The sequence below is a fragment of the Gadus morhua genome, chromosome 9 (genome assembly GCF_902167405.1).
Source record: "Gadus morhua chromosome 9, gadMor3.0, whole genome shotgun sequence".
NCBI classification, from domain to species: Eukaryota; Metazoa; Chordata; class Actinopteri; order Gadiformes; family Gadidae; genus Gadus; species Gadus morhua.
This window is the reverse complement of record NC_044056.1, coordinates 22704259-22722396: the sequence shown is the minus strand read 5'-3', so window position 1 is coordinate 22722396 and position 18138 is coordinate 22704259. Positions and strand designations below refer to the sequence as shown.

Below are 18138 nucleotides of genomic sequence, written 5' to 3'. Positions count from 1 at the left end.
TTGGTTGTGGTCCTTGTCGATCTATAATTGCATATCTGTACTAGAGTCGCACATTGTATCATCCACCATTTGTATTTCGGCTTTCAAGGTCATTGGGTTGAGGAGACGCGTCACGATTACGCGTTATCCTCCATCCATCCCCCACACAGCACCTTTATATTCACCGTTAGAGTAAAGCGTGCCTGCACTCCTCTCCCGTACCACTAGAGGGCCTCTCCCCAGTTCAGACCCATCCCCGGTCTCCACATCCAGCCCTCCCTCCTGCGCTCCTCCTCCCACTCGCTACCTCCATTCAACCTTAATGCTACCAACACCGGTACTTTAGCCATCGTCGACCTGTCAGCCAAAGCTATCCCTTGTGAATCGTGATATTTAAAGCCGAAGTTTTCAGTCACAGATAGAGGATCAGTCTCCATAAGGTATGTACCCGGCGACCGCAGAATAGCGTGATTCTAGCTGATGCATGGCATGCAGTGAAATAACGGAGACCGCTGTTCAGGAGCTGGGCATCCTTGACTTGAACCATGTACCTGGAGATAAGGTGGTTAATGCAGGCTGTATTGCACACTAACTAGACATTATAGGCGCAAAGATCCTCATTGGGTTCCGTCGCTCTTTTCAAAGGCAGCGACGGATGATTCCCGTTATGAGCAGATCGGGTTTCCTGTAATGAGGCTCCCCGTCGCATGGTAGTAGTCCTTGTATTTTAGGATGTATAGTTATAGTAGTGTTGGTCTGACAGTCGTTGCGTAGTGCAGATCAAAGTGCGCCTCAAGCAATGATTGTCTTAATTGTGTAACCATTCAGGTACTGGGCTAGTGCAGACTGGTTTACAGCATCCCCGTGTGACTCCGTTATCATGTTACTTTTAACAATGAACAGGTGTAATCTAATCACGTCTCTAGAAATCAATGTTTTATTGCGACCCTACACCTGAATGATCTGCTCTTTCGGGTCAGGGTTCCTCTGGATTTTGTTGTAGCAGTAGTTTTCCCTTGTTACAAACCGTCAAGTTACTTTAGGTGTTTTAATTCACAAAGCTGCATTTTTGTTAAAAATGCATTACATTAGGCTATACACATATAACCATATCAAGATATGCAATCGATTTACTTATTCATTTATTATTTTTAAACATTAATGAAATTGTGAACAATATAAGGTTCTTATTAAATCCCTACGATTTAGGGCTGCTTCAGATTAAATTTGTATAATTATTAATTTGCTCAACAGTTTGTGCCATAATGACTCACACATAATACTTCTGGTGAACATGAATTTAATCGGGATATAAAGCTTAAGTGTTGCATTTAGTAGACTATCAATCAGCGTCGTCACTGGCATTTATGTGCAGAATTAAAAGGACATCCCAGTCTTCTGTATTATTTTAAAGGCTTCAACATGAAGGTTATATATATGTTCTTTGATGCTATGTCATATTGATTCAGTGGAAACATTGAACAGGAGACTAGGTGGTCCACTACTGGCTGCTGGATGCAGATACTTGACATTTGTCCATATTCAGCATCCCATTCTTACCAGTGTAATACATGAGGTGCAATATAATGAAAACGTATTGGCTGTAATAGAAGGTAATGCATTGGCAGAGCCATTTCTAAATCATAACCCTGACTCCACAGGAAGTGAATGGAGAGACTTGCTATAAATAGGCATCAGCTTTATAATCCCAATGCAGGGAGAGGGAAGAGGAGACCATAATCAGATTTATCTGTGACACAGCGACGTTACATCCATTGTTATTTCCGTTACATTGTATGAACGTCCGTATACAAACATATAACATGGACATTTGATGATGAACGGCCACAACAACTGCATCCCCTTTGTGTCAATGCATTTCGTTCGTGGAATATCCTATCCATGGCTAACTGGAGAAATGCCAAGGTAAAGGTCAACATTATGATATTCACATCTATGTAATCAGTGCAGCTAAGGAAATACATAGACCCCTGCGTCACGCAGTGATCAGTTATTTATCTCCTTCAGGCTTCAAACCCCAGATGCTTATGCGAGCGTTTAGTCGTACTGCTTGCAACTGCAGGAACAAGAGGCGTCCTTGTTCTTTTTGGGGAGCCACATGTGATTCTTCAGTTTCTTGAACTCTACTCTAAGTCACGTGAGCCACGGAGTCGCTGACGGCCCCGGTGTTTTGGTATTTTGTTACACACCATCCTTCATAATCTCCCATCTCTTACATAACCTCTTTAATCTTGTGTAGCTACAGGAAACACGACTCCAGGAAAACAGTTTTTCTCCCTCAATCGCATGTTACTGCAATGACTTGAGAGTACAAGTCATTGCAAGTACAACAACTGATTACACGAAGAATTGCTTTGATTAAAGGAGAACTATGTTCGACATTGGCCAATATGTTAAACGCATATGATATCACAAAGAGCCAGAGAGCAGAAGTTTATAATCGGCTTCGCTCCCCGTTTAACACATGTGGGTCTGGTCTTGAGCCCCAGACATCGGCTCAAGACCAGATGTCCCCGTTTACCCTGGCAGGGTCCACTCCTGGTTCGATATGTGAACGGTTTGGATCCACCCGGACTCTCCAGCCGTCAGACTCATAAGTTGTTGGTTATAATACCCCAGGGGTTGCTCCAAACGCATCCAGATGGTCGATGGAAAAACACTGGGACGACTCTCACTATGAGAGCGATGAGGTGCCCTGCTGTGTTCGTTCTCAGTCCGGCTATACAGTATCTCCAAAACCCAACGATTGGTGTGTATCTTCGAGGTCTTTCCCCCGAGATATTGCAGTAACATTGCCAAATATCACATTGATTTGTGACAAATGCAGCCTTGATATCTCTCTATCTATTCCTTTTCCCTGACTCATGACATTGACAGGAAACTGAAGGCATTGCTTTGTGGTAAACGTTACTGGGTATGCTTCGCGTCTCAGTTTTTACCTCCAGGCCTGCTGTGATAAACGTTTGCACAAAGACAGGGATGGGACCTAGTCGGTTTTATCTGTCAGACAATGCAAGTGCTCTATATCTTTTCACGACCCTTCAAACATTCACTCATTCAACGTTAAGGCCCAGGGTCCACTGGTCCAGGGTCCACTGGTCCAGGATCAGTTTAACGCAGCAGGCTAGCAGGGTTGTACCTTCTCTGTTGTTGACCCACTAGTGCTGCTTATCTGCTACTTCTGAGGTTCTAAGGTTAAAGACAATGTCTGCCGTATTTACAACATTTCGCACACAGGTCACACAGAAAGACTCCATTTTAAGGGGGCCGTGTTTTGTTTGAGGTTAGGCGAAAATGTATTATAGAGATGTTTGAAACAATGATCCTCAATGTTTTTTGGTAATTTTTGTACCGTGTCATTTTATGTATAAAGTAGTTCCTGCAATGTGACTGGTCAGTGAGCACAGAAGGATTTCAGATCCTCATGAATAAGTGACTGCCACTGTTCTGTGCACACACACATACACACACTCACAGACACTATGACTGGAGACACTGTGTGCCTCCTGACAGACTCAAACCGTCACGAGCAGACAGCGGCCCATGCTGCCCGCTGCTGGCCGGGCCGCGCAGGGCGCTCGGACCAGAGTGCAGACTCAGGCTTCACAGCGCCCTACTTTATCCTCAGGGTAGTGAGAGGAAAAATGTTGGATTTGGCAGCTGATTGTCAGACTGCAGTGTCCTTGGCGAGACAAGACACAGACACGTCCCACACATAAACACACATCCACACGCAAACGCACGCAGGCACGCACGCACGCACGCATGCACGCACGCGCTGCACGCACACGCACGCACGCACACACACACGCACAGACATACACACACAGACACACACACACAGACATACACACACAGACATACACACACAGACACAAACACACAGACATACACACACAGACATACACACACAGACATACACACACAGACCCAAACACACAGACATACACACACAGACATACACACACAGACAATGTCTTCTTCCCCCGCAGTTCTATATTGAAGCCGGCTTATTCGTTCCTCATGACACATGCAGTGTTGTGTCACGCGCTAGCTCACAGAAGTGTGTGAACTCAGTGGTTCGGACGAACCCACAGGACCCTCCGTAGGAGGAAGTACGTGACAGGAAGTGAGGAAACAAAAGGGGAAAAGAGAGTGAGAGCCGGGGCCTTCGAGGTTCAAGGTCAAAGGGGGAGGAGACGGATGACTATCACCGCAGCTGAGTGCCTGGGCTACCACTCACCCTACCACACACGCACACGCGCACACACACACGCACACAGGCGCACCTCTGGATCCCTATGGGCCGAACCCGCGGCCACAGCTGCATGCATGCTATCATCAGGTGACCAGACACCACCATAATCACGCTGAGCCTCGTCTCTCAACGAGCATCAGGCCAGCGGGATTAACCCCTGACCCCAACCCCCTCCCCCACACCGAGAATAACAAACATTCGTGGGCCTGCTCGTCACACACTGACACACACGTCAGCAAAGAGGAGAAAACCGTCAGAGCTGGTTGTGAGTCGTGACCAAGAGGAATAGAGAGCGGTGTGTGTGTGTGTGTGTGTGGGGGGGGGGGGGGCTGAAAGGCTCAGAGGGAAGCTGTGATTGGTGGATGGAGGGGGTGGAACGCAAAGGGAAAACGTATTTTTTTGTGTCTGGAGCCTCTACTGTGGCATAGAGGAAATGCTCACTGTGGACAGATGTGTTTGACCTGCATCAGACCAGAGAGCCATGGATGGAGGTCCAGAGTGTGTGTGTGGACATTGTGTGTCCAATTACCAACTCTACAAATCCTCTTAGCTTCGGTTCTTTCAATGATATGAAGGCCAACTATTTGAGGCAGTCCCTCGATTTATTTAATACGTTGTAAAAATACGTATATTGATTGAATCCTGTCAGATGGCTCTGTTTGGTGCCAGCTGTCGGCGCTGGGTGTGTTGCCAGATAATGTGAATCCATCGTTTCCCGGTGGAATGAAGGGCCTTGTCTGGTTTGTTGTGTCTCTCCTCTAGACCTGGCCCACTTTTCATTCAGCCACATTTGACTGGGTTGGATTACAACCTGCTCTGCAGAGTACTTTGAACCAATTTTAATGACCAATATTTTGTATCTATTGATCTTATGATCCATAGATTTAATTCTCCAACAACTATGTATTGGAAACAATGTTGCATGTTTTATTTTGGAAAAGTACCTGAATTTCTTCAGCATTTTCTATGTGAGCCACAGTTTCCTAAACGCTTGTCTAATCGTTGTGATTTTCCCCTTTATGTCACAGACCTAAACCAGCCCCGGCAGACAAGGCAGGTGCTGTTCAAGGCGTCGAGAATACCAACGGAAAACCTCTGTTTTCATTTTCCAAACACCCACAGGACGACAGGTTCACGGTGTCAGTCACACGGACACACAGAAGGACGGCCGGACCAGCATCTGAGGAGACTACTCTCTGAAGGCTTGACCAGCGGAAGGGACCAGATAAATGGCGGACAAGCAGATCAGGTAAGACGGTAATGTGGAGACTCTTGGCATCCTAGGTTTACTTACTTTAAATCATAGGTTTCTTTACTACTTTACATACTAGGTTTATTTACTTACTTTACATCCTAGGTTTCTTAACTTACTTTACCACCTAGGTTTCTTTGCTTACTTTACATTCTAGGTTTCTTTACTTAATTGACATCATCGGTTTCTTTACTTGTGTTTGCATTTTCATGCTTGCACGATCGTTGCAATTTTTTTTTTATTTTGTGGTTGTTCTCTGTTCTTTTGAAACAGTTTGCCTGCCAAATTAATCAATGGGGGTATCGCTGGCCTGATTGGAGTGACATGTGTGTTCCCCATTGACCTGGCAAAGACCCGCCTCCAGAACCAGCAGAATGGATGCCGCCTTTACACCAGCATGTGCGTATGGTGGAATCTCCCTCGCAGCAACACCCAGCGCGTGCAGCGGGATTAATCATGTTTGTTTTCACTGCCCTGGGATACAGCCAAAGATAAACGTGCCCATGAAAATATTTTTCCCTGTTGCATTGCAGGTCTGATTGCCTTATCAAGACTATTCGCTCAGAGGGATATTTTGGCATGTACAGAGGTATGTTTTCTGAGGTCGAGCTCATAATAATACACACAACTACAACAAGGTGCAGTACAATAGTACTTACTATCCTTTGGATGTCACAATCTTGGCACAATCAATTCTGTATGGAAGTAGCCTGTGATGTAACATCATTGAAAAACCTTTGTATGGGGGGGGGTCTTAAAGTAAAATGGAGTTTCCTCCATCTTCTATTCTTACTAAAGAGAGATTTTATTTTGGTTGTTTTGCTGCAGAGTTGATCAAGCTGGCCCTCTAGTGTACAGTGGAATAATCACATATAGAAATACGAAAACCTACACACATAAGTCTATCGATTCAGTCCGTCACAGTTCAGCACTGTTGTGATCCCAACATAAACAAGCTAATATATATATTTGCGATTGGTCTCTTTGGTGTAAATATTAGCACACCACCTGGCAGTTTAAACTATGCCTTTTTTTAGAATGATGACATTTTGAAAGGGTTAGTCATCTTTAAAATGTGTCCAGCCACTGTCTCCATCAGGCTTTGTGTCTGACGGCTCCGTACAGCAGGTCAAGTCACTGCTTCCTGGTCACTCAGTAAACTGAGATCGCCGGTTTGATCCCTCAGGCTTCTGCTGGCAAACACTGTTGAGGTGTCCTTAAGCAACACGCTCGACCCCTCTCTGCCATTTGGCAGACTGTTGTGTTGGACATCTGTGCAGGTGAATGAGCAGTGGAAAACCAGTTGTTAGATCAGTACAAAAATGTGTCCCATTTGTAATTTCAGTGGACAGAGTGACGCGGTACCGTTGTTTAAAAAGTGTGTTTTCTGTTCCTCTGGTTGTCCTCCACCCAGGAGCGGCGGTGAACCTGACCCTCGTCACGCCAGAGAAAGCCATCAAGTTGGCGGCAAATGATTTCTTCAGACAACACCTGAGCGTGGACGGGTAAGGCCTGAAACACACACGCCCGCTCACCCACCCTGTTGGCGCGGTGTGTTCCCATACACGTAACCTCACACCAAGGCACGCCTCGAGACGCGGACCTCCTCCCCGGAGCAGCATTCAATGCTCCACATCGCCCTGGATCACACACAGTGGAAAGAGAAGAATTACTCTGAACCACAGTCTTAGATCAATGGCGGGCCGGGGGGCAAAGGAGTCACTCAATTAAAATGCAATTGTGACTCCAATAGCCCGTTCCTCTCATTATACTGGGTGTTCTGAGTTGGCTGGGAGATTCGGCTGCTTAATGTATTACTAATTAATGCACCCAAAGAAGGACAGAAAACTGAAATATGAAAAAAGATATTGCCATATATATATATATATATAGGTAATACAAAATTCTAGAATCTAAAGGCCAACCTCTATCTTCTATTGTTCGTTGAAACCGTGTTTGCTGAACCTCATTCCAGTGAAGTGCAGGTGTTCATTGTGCTGAATAGTCGTAGTGGCTCTCATCCCTCGCTGTCCGCGTACACAACCTAACAGAGTATCTGGGGCATCTGTAGCCATCGCTATGGCGACACACCGGCCCAACGAATCATTGACTCGGTCTGCACGGCCGCTCGACTTGTGAATTATTAATCAGCACTCGGCTGTTGTGTTGAAACATGAGACAGAGATTAGCAGGGTGGGTTCTCTCCGCTCCTATACAGCCAACAGATAAACCTGCCCACGCTGGCCTTCGTCACTCAGTACCCCTGTCTCCACCTCCTCCATCTCCTCTTTCCCTGCCCAGGAAACTCACCCTGGTGAAGGAGATGCTGGCTGGCTGCGGGGCCGGTACATGCCAGGTGAGTGAGAGCTTCATGAACAGTATCACAGTAAAGACCCCGCCAGGGCCCCAGCCCCCCGTCTCAAACTAAGGGCCCTTTTATTCCTGTTTCCCTGTACAAACCCAATTCCCTTCCCCAAGAGCAAAGAGAATTCCACCCTAGAAATTCACAATGGACATCCCCCCGGCTCAAACTAAGGGCCCTTTTATTCCTGTTTCCCAGTACAAACCCAATTCCCTTCCCCAAGAGCAAAGACAATCCACAATGGACATCACGTTCGTCAGGACATAATTCAGTGCTTACTGGCATGGAGTAGGTTATTTCTTAAAACTGTTGGTTTACTATTCCACTAACAAAAGGTTTTTCAGTGCTGATAGATCAAATAAGACAGAATCCCAACCTTAGCCTTAAGGGTCACCAGTAAATTGTCATAAGGACCTTTGTGGACAGGCTCGTATGCAAGGTCAGGAATAGGTAACATGTAATGGCTGAGCAGAGGGCCAGCCCATCACAATCATTACTGCAGAAGGCCCTGGCCAGTAGGAACCAGGGGGAAAGAAAAGTCAGCAACGCTGCTAAACGCTGCTCCCAGCGTGTTAACACAAATTAACCAAAACATCACTGGAAACATTACAAATCACCACTATTAAACCATTACACCATTTTCTGAACGGTATTTAAAATGTATTTATTTAGCACAGGCAGTTCCCTGGCATACCACTAGTGTACGGTACCTGTCCCACAGGTTGAGAAGCTGAGAGATAAGTCACAGAGAGAGGAGTGCTGTAGCGAGTCAGGGAGGTTGTTGTCGAGGAGGGCAGAGGAAGCGAGCCTGTGATTAGATTAGCTCTAACAGACCTTGGATCCGATTACGGTTGTTTCGCGGAACATGGTCATCTCACCTATAATCCACTTAACTGGTTACTACTGCATGGGCTTAGCCAGAAAATAACACTTGACATTTCGCTAACAGAGACCAGTAGATTTACACGGGCCACAGGCTCTGTGCATCACTAATTACCTCGTTACAACTGTTGGTGTACGGGGCTGTTCCCAAGGACTCCAGCCACCAAGGGTCTCGTTAAATGTAAAAAGCACAGAACTCTGGTGTTAACTACCTCTCATCATCACAGGTTGTTATCACCACTCCTATGGAGATGTTGAAAATCCAGCTCCAAGATGCTGGACGCATTGGTAAGAACAAGCACACGTGTCAGAGGAGATGAGGGACACGTAGATGAAAGACGGCCCCATGTGTTCACACATTACATTACATTTTCACCAGTAGAACTCCAGAAAGGCTGTCACCGCACTTCCATGATCTTTCTGACATTTGCACCGTTGTTGTGTTCACTTTATGATAATCCAATGTGTTTCCTAATAGATCCACCAACGTTGTCTTGATAAAATTTCAACCCTAGCGGTATATGTGGTCCTCTACAGTCAGAACACATTGAAGAGCAATTGAAATGAGCTGCCTTTTAGGCTTTTGTATTGTATCTGCCTATTGCTGTCTTAATTATATTATTTGAAATGTATATATTCCTTTTCTAGTAATTTTGGTTTGGTTTGGGTTCTGTTAAAGTCATTGTGTTGTGTTTATAAAAGATAATTATTAAAGCATCATTCTACTGCATATTTTTGACTACTCTGAGATGACATTTGGGACTGAAATATGAGTGAACCCAATCAAATTTTTATTCTTAAGATGACGACTTGTTTTATTCCTGCTGTGAGGGCTGTAGTCTAAGCTATATCCAACAAGCCACAGCCAGTTTGCTGTCTTTTTCCCAGGACCTGTGACGTTGTAACATCATTACATACTGTATGTCGTGCTTTTCAGCGGCTCAGAGGAAGCTGATGCCGGAGACGGTGGTGGCGGGCACGGTGGAGGCCAAATCGCCCACTGCCATGCAGCTAACGCGCATGCTGCTGAGGGAGAAGGGCATCGCCGGCCTGTACAAAGGCCTGGGCGCCACCATACTCAGGTACCTGTTCCACAACCCTCTGCTGTATATGGGCTTTTATTGTGGGTGTTCTGCTCATTTTATTGTCTGTCAATTCATACTTACTATTTGTTACTGTATGTTCTGAGTCCCCTATGTTGTTTTTTAATCTGTGTTTAAGCATGCATTTTATTTCTGTATTTTTAAGTTGCCTTTTGAATATCTGGCAGGGTACAAGGGATGTAAGCTAGCCTCTTAGGCTAACTCTGGCTCACTTACAGTTTGACTGTTAAGTGTGCAATGTCCCTGAAATAAACCAATAAATATAACAACCCACGGCAGCCCACTTCACTCTGCCTTGGTTACCACTCTGTCGATAGTTAATGTTCATAGAAAAGAGCACTCCCAGGACAGGCATTATATAAACCGAACGGCAGCATAGACACAAGGGGAAAATAATGAACTCAGTAGCACAGGCGCAAAAGGTTCACGGTAAGATATGACGGGGAAATCTGTCTCTAGTGACATCTAGTGGTCAGAAAGCATGTTACGACACAGCAGTGAACAACATTAACGGAAGCACCTTGGGGGATGATCTCCATCTCATACTCCTGGTTCCTTTCTTTTAGGGACGTTCCTTTCTCCATTATCTACTTCCCGCTGTTCGCCAACCTGAACCACCTGGGCAAGAGGGGCGTGGAGGGCCCCGCCCCCTTCTACGTGTCCTTCTTCTCCGGGTGTCTGGCCGGCAGCACCGCCGCCGTCGCTGTCAACCCTGTCGACGGTGAGCGACGGGCCTCATCTCAGGGCTGTGATAGATACGGCGTTGAACCCTTTGTTTTCTGATTGGATATAATTAGTTTTGAAGTACTGTAGCAGCTGTGGGGATATCGGCTCTGAGGGTAAAAGGGTTTTGAATTTGTTATCAGAGATCACTGGTGAGTCATGGGCTTTTCTTTGCTGTAAACTACGCTGACCAGAAGTCACATTCTTCTAAATACTTTTGATGATGTTCTGGGGGTGGTGCCATGTGACCTGTGAAGCCCTCTGAGACTCACTGGGCTTAAGGGCGACGTGAATACAACGGCCTTGACTGGAAGCAGACTTTTAAAACTCTGAACGACCTCCCTTTGTTTGCTTTGCATTCCAGTGATCAAGACCCGGCTGCAGTCCCTAAACCGGGGCAGCACGGAGGACACGTACAGCGGCGTTGTCGACTGTATCAGGTAGCCCCATTATCTCCCGCTGAATGCTCTCATTGTGGTCCTGCCGGCCGACACATGAGACGCTCCGGAGGTATTGTTCGGCAGTACATTAACCCCGGCTGCTGCCTATGTTTCCAGGAAGATCCTGCGCAACGAGGGCCCCGGAGCTTTCCTGAAGGGAGCCTACTGCCGCGCGCTGGTCATTGCGCCGCTCTTCGGCATCGCCCAGGTGGTGTACTTCCTGGGCGTGGCCGAGTACTTCCTGGCCCTGCTGCCCAAAAAGGACAAATAGGAAGGAACCTTCCTCATGCCCCTCCTACTGCTCCTCTCTGCCTATCCTTCCTCCCACCATGCATTGCCACGACTCACCAATCAAGATTCATCTCATTAAGCGACGACAAAAGAAGGTTGCGTTGATTTTCTGTTTTGTGCGTGTGTTCCGTTGAATGTGGAGACTTCAAACGTTTGGGGAATCTTCTGTGAGCCAGGCTGACTAGCGTGTCCCATGCGAGGCCAGGAGGCGGGCAGAGCCAGCTCTCTGTAATGAGGCACACATATCCTTTCTATGTTCTTTCCATAAGTCTTTCCTGACATTGAGTGGAGCTGTGAGATGTGAATGTTGAGACAGAGTTGATGCATTGCCCCGGGTTGCCCAAATCATGCAAACCTTCCCACCACGTTTGCTTCCACCCAGCACTGTCCTCTCAGACGATCAGGGGGTGTTGGCTTGGTAACATTGAGAGATGATTATCACAATCCACTGTACATATCTCCCCTGGAACGATCTCTAGCTGCAAGGACCCCAGACCCCCTTATGATTGATCAGATATACAATCCAATGAATTAGAGTAAAGTGTATGTTTCGGGTTCAAAGAAAGAACCCTAGGACGTTTGGATATTTTTCAAACGTTCCCCAGATATGTACCGCTGACATCTCACTCACCTGGCTGCAACTGGTTGTAAGGAACTCTGCCATTCAGTCTATTGGAGGCTGACCTGTATTGCCTTTACCTAGATTATTATATATATATATGACGTTGCGTGACAGTGGCTCCACGATGATTAGGACAGCTCTAGTCCGAGGTCTGCATTCAGCCCTTACTACAGTCTGTCTCGTTGGACCTATCATACAGGACCTACCTAGTTATACACGATATGCATTTCAAATAGACGACGTAGCGTTTAATCAAGTTATTTTGCACATTAATATGTACACACACTAAAAGCCTGTAAATGCCAGTACCCCTGATTGAAGAAGGTGCTAATTAAATTAATTAAATGTTTATTGTAATTACACCGGGGAGGAGCACTGTAACCCATCCTGAAACCAACCCTTAGCCATATTATCTTAGAGATCCTGGATCCCAGCGGGACTATTGTTTACAGATCAGTTCGAGCTCGCTCTTCTTATCGTTATTATTTTGTTATTTTGTTTAAAAGAAATGATCCATCACGTGAATACAGCGACAGTACCCAAAGAGCATTATACTAACACTGAATTGTACATGACAATAGGTGGGCTTTTAGCAGGGGGACCGCCTTCCATTCAGACATAACGCCACTCCGACACTGATGTCTAATTGTCGTAGTGGCGGCACTTCCATTGTTTTCAATAGTATCCGTCTGCGTCCTGCAAGACGGAGGCGTGACTTGTAGTAGGAGGCGTAACTTGTAGTAGGAGGCGTGTCTTGAACTTTTCTAAATCATGGAAGTAGGAGGCGTGTCTAGTACTTTTCTAAATCGCGGAAGTGATCTGTATGTAGCAGTGGACCTCAAATATTAGGCCTTATATAAAAATAATCTTAACATGATCTTAACTTCAGACTTCGACTTCAAGGAAGAGCTCGCGTATATGTGAACCGGGATTTACAATAGGCCTACTTAAATTACCGCAAAAAGAGGAAGATCTCGCGTGGACCGCAATTTAGAAAAGTACAAGACACGCCTCCTCCTGCTACAAGTGCCTACTACAAGTTACGCCTCTGTCTTGCAGGACGCAGACAGACCGTACTCCGGACCACTCCGGCAATTTCTGTTTTCATGGTCGGAGCGACGGTACTCAAATTTTTTTCGAACGTCCCGCCATTCCGACATGAGGTCATTAATATAAATTGCATTACTATTATCATTGTAGCTTACTTTAATTAATTAATATGATCATTTCTTAGTTGCATGCGATGTAGTGTCCTACACTGACATTCGTCATTTTGAGTTGCGTGTCCCGAGTCCCAGCAAAAGCCTGTCGGGACGCTAAAATGTCCTGGTTTCCAGCATCCACTAAGAAATGTCTCCTTTTGTCCGCAATTATATATCCAACGTGGTCTAATTATAGCCCGCTCATTAACTAAAAAACACATAGAAAGATTAAAGCATCGAGCATGTGATTTCAACAATCTGAGAGGATACGCAACAGGGATAATCGCACAGTGGAATGCTGCGCGATTTAATCTGCACAGTGGAAAGCGCTCTTCCACTTGGCGGACAAGTGCTGGCCGGAGATGTTCGCTCATTTTAGAAGCAGGGAGATGACAAGACAAAAATACATGATTAATTTGCCGTGTGCTGCCTGGCACTAATGCGGCCCGCGAGGGAATATTTACAGGGCATTTTAGTGGAAACCTATAGGTAAAAATAAAAGGTTGAGGGATATTTTATAACATGTTTAACGGATTTCCCTTCTATGGGCAAAAGCTGTTGGTTAATTATTATTGATCCCCTTCGAGAATTTGTGTGGAAACGGGTGGGTCTGGGGCGGGCTATATTCTCACCTTTCTCCTTTGTAAAGGGCATTGTATTGCCTTTGGGCCGATATGAAGTTAACTGTGCCCATTCCTTGATTCGTTCTGAATCAAACAATTCATTTCGTTCCAATGATCGTCCAATCAACTCCAATAGTGGTCCTGCATTGAGTTTAAATCCAACTCTAACGAATACGAAACTCTAGCACTCGTAACACACTTGGGAAATGCAGTCGTCAATTGATGGAATGGGTTATTTCATACATCATCCCAAACAAAATTTGGAATTAACCAAATAATTTACAGATAAATAATACTGAAATGGCTACTTTTTGGTTTAACACATTTTAACGAAATATTTATGATCCCCCAATGTTGACCTGAAGTCGGCGCCGCAATTTTCGTCTCGTAAACGGTCGTTGCCATTTGAAACGGTCGATGCCATTTCCAACCATGTCCGATTGCGTCCGATCTTGAATTCCGAATGCTTCGTGAACGGAATTAAAACATGGCGGACGTAGAGGAGCCAGGACCTGCAGCAGGTCACTTGGAGTCAGTTAAAAACAGCACAGGGTGGAATGTTAAATAATCTCAGATATAAATAACAATATCGGGTTAAATAACTTCACATGGTGTGTCTGGTGTGTTTCCAGCATTCGTAGTGTTGATCAGCAGATATATAGTCCGCCAAGACGTTGAGGTTGCTTAGCAACCAGAGACTGTCCATCAAGTGAACGGAGCGTTCCCTCTTCGTCATCAATATCAAACCAAACATCCTTCACATTCACCGAGCGAACATTATGAAAGTAAAATGCACATTTCTCGCAAAAAATGTGCGTAACTATGTTACTATTTCCACCCAGAATAAAGAAAGATGTCGGCCGTATGCTTCTGTGCAAGCGTCACTACTCACTGCCAGTGACGTCGGGTCAAGCTCAACGCTGATTGGGCAACGCGTTTCAAATGGCAACGACCGTTTACGAGACGGAAATTGCGTCGGCGCCACTGATTGATAGATCAGTCGGAATGGCAGTACTAAAAGGTGTCAGAATGGGGGCATGTCGAAATGGCGGCATATCTGAATGGCGGCATGTCGGACTGCCAGCATGTCGGACTGGCAGCATGTGACCTTTAACAGGATGCCTAATGAATGCATGCTCTTCTTTAAAGAGTGTGTGTTTTCTCCATGCTCCAATGCTTGGACAGCCTTTGTCGTGCGTGTGCGTTACACCCTGCCATAGAGCTGTATCTCGTCTGAGATCAAGGTGACTTTGATGTGCATTATCCACCCACTTTCTCCTCACTCTCCCGCTCTCAGCAGCTCTAGACGTGTGCTGTTGCACCCTTGTAAACACAATGCACCTTGTATTATGATTTGTGGATCATCTTTATCGGCAGTGTAGCGCAACCTGTGTGTTCTGAGGTGTCCCGTGTCCTGATGTTGTACATATGCAGAGGATAATTACCTTTATCTTTTAGTGTTGTTTTTGTACATTCGGCTTATTTGCACACCTACCTCTTCACTGCCCCCCCTTTTTGCATCAATGTTGTGGTGATTTATGTTGTAAGGAAATGGTTCATATGATGAAGTATATTAATTGCAGCAACGGATTCGATTTTTTTTTTTTACCATGTGCAAAGATGATGATGCTTTATGATGATGACCGCCTGTTCGAGGGCTGATGGTGGCGTCTCTGGTCTCCCAGAATGCTGGTCACGAGTGTTGTATAATGATGTCATATTTATATTTATTTGTAAAGCTTTCAGCTTCCTGTGAATGCCGTATAATTAACTACAGGGAGATATTAACAAAATGCTGGAAATTGGACATCGATATTCCTTGATATTGGTGCCTATGTTGTTTGTTGGCCGCCGAGCGGCTCGCAGAGCGACGCTAATGATCGTAGATTGATTTGTGTGTGAACGAGACTGTCTGATTCTTCACTTGAAGCCGTGGGTTTGATCAGTCAGAGTCCATGCGAGGGAAAGCCATCTAGAAACCGCCACCATCACTGGACACCTGCAGCCATAGCGACGAGCCACAGACCAAGTACAAAGAGCTGCCCAACCGTACCATCTCGCTTCATTTCTTTCTGTACTGGTGATGATGTAATCCCCCCCCCCCCCCCCCCCCCCTACATTCCAAAGGCTATGTAATCTCATTCCTATTTGGTGTCAGTGGAATTGTGAGAAAAAAATTGAATGTTATTGGTTTGATTGTTCCCAATTTACTGAGATGATTTCATATTTTGTTTTTGTCATCTGTTGTGCTGATGATTTGGTTTTAATGCACCCGTGAAGTTTAATTGACCTTGTGCACTTGTATGTGTGCGTATGATTGTGTGTGAGACTGTGCGTGTGTGTATGCGTAACAGTGTAGTGCTGTAGGTGATATATGTCGTTGTGTAAGTGTGACACTGCAACGTTTTATTTATCTTATCGTTGGTCCCACTCTTCTCTTCTCTTCAACACACTTCAATACTCTTCATCAGACTGTCCCTCATCTAGACTAAGGAAGAGCCTGTTCCTCAAGGGTCCATGAACCCAAATATATATCAGTGTATACAATCAAGAAAGCACAAATGGATAATTAGGCACAAGAGACAACTTATCCAAATCGAACAAGCTTGATAAAGATCTTCGATGTTAATACCCCCCATAAATCAAAGTACTTTCACAACTTAACAATAGATGGATTTAAAACTGGAACCCGGCTTTGAAATTTTGTTTCACTACATGTTAAGTGAAGTATAGTCTTCAAGTCAAGGGCTTATTCCAGGTTCCTGGGAAGCTCAACTGAAAACAAGAGGTCACTTCTCAGGCCTGCTCCGGATCTTTAATGGTAAGAACGGCTTGCAGTCCTGTCGTTCGTATAGGCCTATATCACTTACAACACGTATAAGAATGTAACGTAAGAATCTGAGATATATTATAAATAGAGTGAAGATTTTATTAGATTTTAGTCCAAATATTCATAGCAGCAAGAGACACTGAAAAAAATAACAAACCAGCTTATCGATATGCAATAAGTAGACACGTCACGTAGATGCACACACAAATAATACAACAATAAATGACTCATTTAGGACAATGCAATGCTCTCTCTGGAGAGCACAGTGCATTATTTCACTTTGGATATAGGTTCTCCACACCTTGCCTGCATCTCCCTCGCTGACAAAGAGAGGAAGACGAGATGCATGGTGAGTGACGTAATTGTCGTTGTTTACAATGCGATGAAAAAAAAAAGTATGTAATGACATCTTGTATTCCCTGCCACAACTTGCTGTTGAATAAAATGTTGAATTAACCTTGATGTCTGCGCTTTGGTCGGTATACATGAACCAAAATGGTCTTTCATGGCTCAGTTAGCGTGTGATCTGAGCTTGCAGAATCTGATGGCAAACTGTCACTTCTCAACCGACCAAACAGAAGGTCAAAGTGGGAACGATTAGGTTACATCTGCGACGTCTTCATTTAAGGGGGCAACGCGTCGATTCCTTTAATATCCACCAGATGTCACTGTTGGGTAGCAAGAGATTTGTATCCCAGCGGGAATGGGAAGGGATTGTAAATGACTGGCTTTTAGACCACCACAGGTGCATACAGATGTACTGGCGAACGAAGCAATATGCACGTTTATATTCCTCATCATGTATCTGGAATATGCATAATATAATGCTGCAGCAACAGCAGTTATAGCCCATTTTGTTCTTCGTCTGCAACCTTCATTGAATAATTGGTGTGATAGCACTGATATAACTCAGCACTGAAACGCAGCCTACATTATTTATAATTTATTGTGAAACGCTTGAGAACTGTAATGCATTACTAATAAGTCAAGTGCTTGAATGCTATATTTTAGTCACACTAAGTAGATGCATTCTTCACAACGAGATGGTGCGTTTTGTATTCCATATAGGCTATTAGGCTACGCTTTACAACATTTCCTTCCCTGCTCTTTGCTAGCCATGCCTCTACATTTCTAGAATTACATAATAACTCTCTCATGTGACCCCTCCACACACCCGTGCAGAACAAGAAAAAAAAATGTTGTAGCAAAACAGTGATATCCTTTTCTCTTTGCCTGATGGTGGCATATGGGTCGTATTTCAGAGACTCATTTCCCATCATATTTCCCCAGGTCTCCAAGGGATGCCTTTCTTCAGACTATCTACTCATTTGTTTACACAAACAGGAGATTATACACATGGTATAATCTCCTGTTTTTTTTGGGAACAGTTGGATATACAGCAAGCCTTGAGTATTTCTTAATTTTATTTCTGTGCCTTAATCAGAGTATTTTATTTTATTTTGTTCCAGATATACTTTTTGTCTTTGGAGATGTCACCTAAAAGAAACAAAGGAATGTATGTGGCATTATGCCCAAATCTTAACTTGCTT

General features: G+C 44.8%; 1 protein-coding gene across 3 annotated transcripts; it reads left to right on the top strand.

Annotated features, from left to right (window-relative positions):
• Window positions 1–97: 97 nt before the first annotated feature.
• slc25a22a (solute carrier family 25 member 22a) lies at window positions 98–17050 on the top strand. Of its 3 annotated transcripts, XM_030366796.1 has the most exons (12): window positions 98–419; window positions 5287–5311; window positions 5343–5507; window positions 5784–5909; window positions 6044–6099; window positions 6925–7015; window positions 7812–7866; window positions 8982–9042; window positions 9692–9836; window positions 10424–10578; window positions 10945–11020; window positions 11138–17050. In XM_030366796.1, the coding sequence occupies exons 3-12, from the start codon at window positions 5488–5490 to the stop codon at window positions 11289–11291; spliced, it is 939 nt and encodes a 312-aa protein (XP_030222656.1). In that variant the 5' UTR covers window positions 98–419; window positions 5287–5311; window positions 5343–5487; the 3' UTR covers window positions 11292–17050. The 3 variants fall into 3 exon arrangements, with proteins under 3 accessions (XP_030222656.1, XP_030222657.1, XP_030222655.1); XM_030366797.1 differs by lacking the exon at window positions 5287–5311 and having other exon boundaries at window positions 5381–5507; XM_030366795.1 differs by having other exon boundaries at window positions 104–419; window positions 5287–5507.
• The last annotated feature ends 1088 nt before the right edge of the window (window positions 17051–18138 follow it).